The sequence below is a fragment of the Quercus suber genome, unplaced genomic scaffold (genome assembly GCF_002906115.3).
Source record: "Quercus suber isolate HL8 unplaced genomic scaffold, Cork oak 2.0 scaffold_247, whole genome shotgun sequence".
Lineage (NCBI taxonomy): Eukaryota > Viridiplantae > Streptophyta > Magnoliopsida > Fagales > Fagaceae > Quercus > Quercus suber.
Genome location: NW_027069703.1, coordinates 3573 through 7384, shown reverse-complemented (window position 1 = coordinate 7384; position 3812 = coordinate 3573). Strand labels below are relative to the sequence as shown.

Below are 3812 nucleotides of genomic sequence, written 5' to 3'. Positions count from 1 at the left end.
TTCGGGGATCGAGATCGAGATCGAGATCGGGATCGGGATCGAGATCGAGATCGGGATCGAGATCGAGATCGAGCGCTGGGTTCACGGCGAGGTGCGGTGCGAAGGCGGTGCAATGCGAGGCGCGGTGCGGTACGAGGAGCGGTTCTTCGGCGAGGCGCGGTGCGAAGGCGGTGCGGTGCGAGGTGCGGTGCGAGGAGCGGTTCTTCGGCGAGGCGCGGTGCGAAGGCGGCGCGGTGCGAGCGCGGTTCTTCGGCGAGGCCCGGTTCTTCGGCGACGGCGGTGCTCTCTTTCTCTCTTTCCCTCTCTCTGTCTTCATGCTCTCTCTTTCTCTCCATTTTCTTCTCTCTGTCTTCATGCTCTCCCTTTCTCTCCATTTTCCGGAACTCATTTGAAGTGAAAATGAGTCCGGAAATCATTTTCACCCTTGACCGTGAGTCAACTGAAAATGATTTCCGGAAAATTGCATTTTCCAGCGCAACCAAACACCCGAAAAATTCGAAAACCATTTCCGGAAATGGTTTTCACCCAAAACAAACGCAGCCTTAGAAGCCAAAATTGATGACATAGTATTGCCAACTCTTAATATTGATATCCTAATTTTTTTTTAAATCCTCAAACAAAGTTTTGAAAAACTTCATTAGTGTGATTTTCAGTTGCATCTAAAAGTATGAGATTATCATATTGGTGAGTTGGTCAACATGATAAAATCAACATATTAATTCCAATTACCTAAAATTTGGAGATCTGAAGTCCTCTTTTTTTTTTTCCTTCTTCTTCGAAAAACGTTAGAATATCATGTTGTAACTTTCAACTTTTTTGGTTCATGTTATATCCTTCTTGACTTAAATATTTAGGTACTAAAGTGCAATTTTTGTCTACCATGATTTTTTTTAAAAATAAACCATGTCACATGAAATTTTTTGGTTCATGCTTTGGCCCCGCAAGGTTCAAATCTTGGTTCCGTCCCTGCCCAGAACATTAGCAATCACACAAAGCACAATGTTCCTACAATCATACATGCAGGTTACAAACCCTTCAAAATATTTAACTTCAAGTACCATAATAAAACCTCAAAAAATGTTGCACATGGCATTGTATCTTAACGATATACTATCATATATAGTTTGTCTTTAACAATAGTTCTAGTCCTCTAGAATGTGCACATTCTAGGATTTGTGTCGGGTGTGAGGAGTGAGGACACGTATAAGCATCGGTCCCCTCTTCACTAATCACTAATCACTAACCACTAACCACTACTATAAATATAAAAAAACGCATTCCAATTCACTCACGTGATATCAATGCATTGGCGACATCGCTCCTTGAAGAAATTGCTACACGCCCATTAATTGTTGACGAGACCGGCGAGTCCGTCTCTCATGGATGATCCCATCAATATAGACGAGGACGCCTTCAGGCAAGACGAAGTAAGTATCCACGCTACTGACGAAGATAGCCGGGCCATTCAATGCAGCCAATTAAACATGAAACGGTTATAGAACCAACTGTATGATCCATTGGAGCATATTGAAACCACATTATAAGACATAAAACGTTACCAAGAGTGACATTAAGGCCACCATAACTACCCCCAACGGTTAGAAGAAGCTTGGAAGACATATAAAAGGCCCTTACAGTGTCAACACGAGGTACAAGAAAAATATTAAGATAATTTCATTGCTACTTTCTACATTTCTACTTTCGTTTTATAAAGAGTTACCTTGTACTGACTTTGGTATTAGAGACGTTGTGGCAGGCACCACACTGATGACAATTTTGAGGGTACATTCATATAGGTTGACGATTGGTTCCATCTGCCCATTCTGACTGACGAACTTATGCTTCATCAGTTTGGCGCTGTCTGTGGAAACTTTCTCAGCATTTTTTGTATTCTAGTCTGAAAACACAGTCCCTATTTTTTAGATGGAGTCCAATCAGGATTCCGCAGCGTTGGCTTAGCAAGTCCAAGCTCTAGCGGCCACCGTTGAAGAACTTACTAGACAAAATCAAGAAATGAAGTTGCGGCTTCAGCAGGAGGAGAATCGGTCCAAGGACAATCCAGAGGATGAGGGAGACAGCCACAGAAGAAATAATCAGCAAAGAACCGCTACTCCTGACGAACAAACTTTATATCTTCTCCCGGAGATGAGGAAAGAGATGGACGGGCTAAGAAATGCCATCAGGGAGAGAATAGACCGAAGCGTAGATAAACTGGTCAGAGCCACGGATTCGCTGTTCACTACGGTAGTCCTAGAGTGCCCAGTACCAATGAAGTTTCGCCTTCCTCAAATTCAGCTGTTCAACGGGCTAAAGGACCCTCAGGATCATCTTAATACCTTCAAAACAGCGCTGGGCCTCCAGCAACCCCCTAATGAGATATTATGTCGATCCTTCCCCACTACTCTCAAAGGAGCTACAAGGGAATGGTTCACAAAGTTGCCAACGTCATCCATTGACAATTTTGACCAGTTGAGTAATGCCTTCTTACGTCACTTCATTGGGGGGAAACGTCCCAAGAGGCCAACAGACTACTTGCTTACCATTAAGCAAGGAGAAAAGGAAACCCTGAGGTCTTACGTTAAGCGCTTCACTCGTGAAACCTTAGAGGTGGACGAAGCTGACAACAAGGTGCAATTGACGACCTTCAAGGCAAGGTTGAGATCTAGAGAACTCGTGACTTCATTTGCAAAGAATCCTCCGAGAACGATGGCAGTGATGCTCTTGAAAGCACAAAAATACATGAATGCTGAAGACGCATTAGCAGCCATAGAGGATGTAGAAAAGCCAGGAGGCAGAGGAAGGAAGGACGACGAGCATAGGAGATAGAAGAGGGAAAGTCTAGATCATCGGACCAATGACGGGAACAGAAGGAGAGACGATAAAAACTCTCGAACGGTAAAATTTACCCCTTTAATTATGCCTGTTGACAAAATTTTAACGCAGATTAAGGACTAGCATTTCCTTAAATGGCCAAGGCCTTTGCATTCATCTCCCAACGTTCGTGACAAGAACAAGTACTGCCGATTCCACAAGGATCATGGTCATTACACCTAAGATTGTCGGGATCTTAAAGAGAAAATAGAAGAGTTGATAAGGAAAGGAAAGTTACAAAGATATGTGAAGAAAGGGGAACCTAACAGATTCAGGGACGACAACAAAAATCAGAAGGAGCCCTTGTACAGAGACAAAGATAACACCTCCCAGCCTTCCCAGGATATTATCGGGGAAATTAACACCACAGTAAGAGGACCGTTCCTAGGAGGGTCATTCAAGTCCCTCAGGAAAGCATGTCAAAGGCAAGTGAACATCGTCTACACGATACCTCCGTTCAAGCAATGACGGACAGACCAGGATATGTCTTTCAATGAAGTAGATGCCAGGGGAGTGAAGCAACCTCACAATGACCCTTTGGTTATAGTGCTGACCATAGAAGGATTTAACACTAAAAGGGTCCTTGTAGACAACGGTAGCTCTGCAGATATCATCTTCCTCCCTGCTTTTCAGTAGCTGAAGTTAGATCCAAAGAGACTGCGCTCATTTGACTCTCCTCTTGTTAGTTTTAGAGGAAATAGAGTATATCCCAAGGGCATAGTGACGTTGATGGTAACAGTGGGGACTTACCCGAGGCAACTAACCCATTAGATAGACTTCTTGGTGGTAGATTGCCCTTCATCTTAAAATGTGATTATTGGGAGGCCCACACTCAACAAATGGAAGGCAACCACGTCCACCTATTGCTTGAAGTTAAAGTTCCCCACAGATAGTGGGGTTGGAGAAGTAAAAGAGGATCAGGTCCTAGCCAGAGAATGCTA

The 3812-nt window shown here is 43.8% G+C and overlaps 1 protein-coding gene across 1 annotated transcript; it reads left to right on the top strand.

Annotated features, from left to right (window-relative positions):
- Positions 1 to 2013: 2013 nt before the first annotated feature.
- LOC112034712 (uncharacterized) lies at positions 2014 to 2826 on the top strand. The gene has a single exon (XM_024067527.2). It carries the CDS (start codon positions 2014 to 2016, stop codon positions 2824 to 2826), a length of 813 nt encoding a protein of 270 aa, XP_023923295.2.
- Positions 2827 to 3812: the final 986 nt, after the last annotated feature.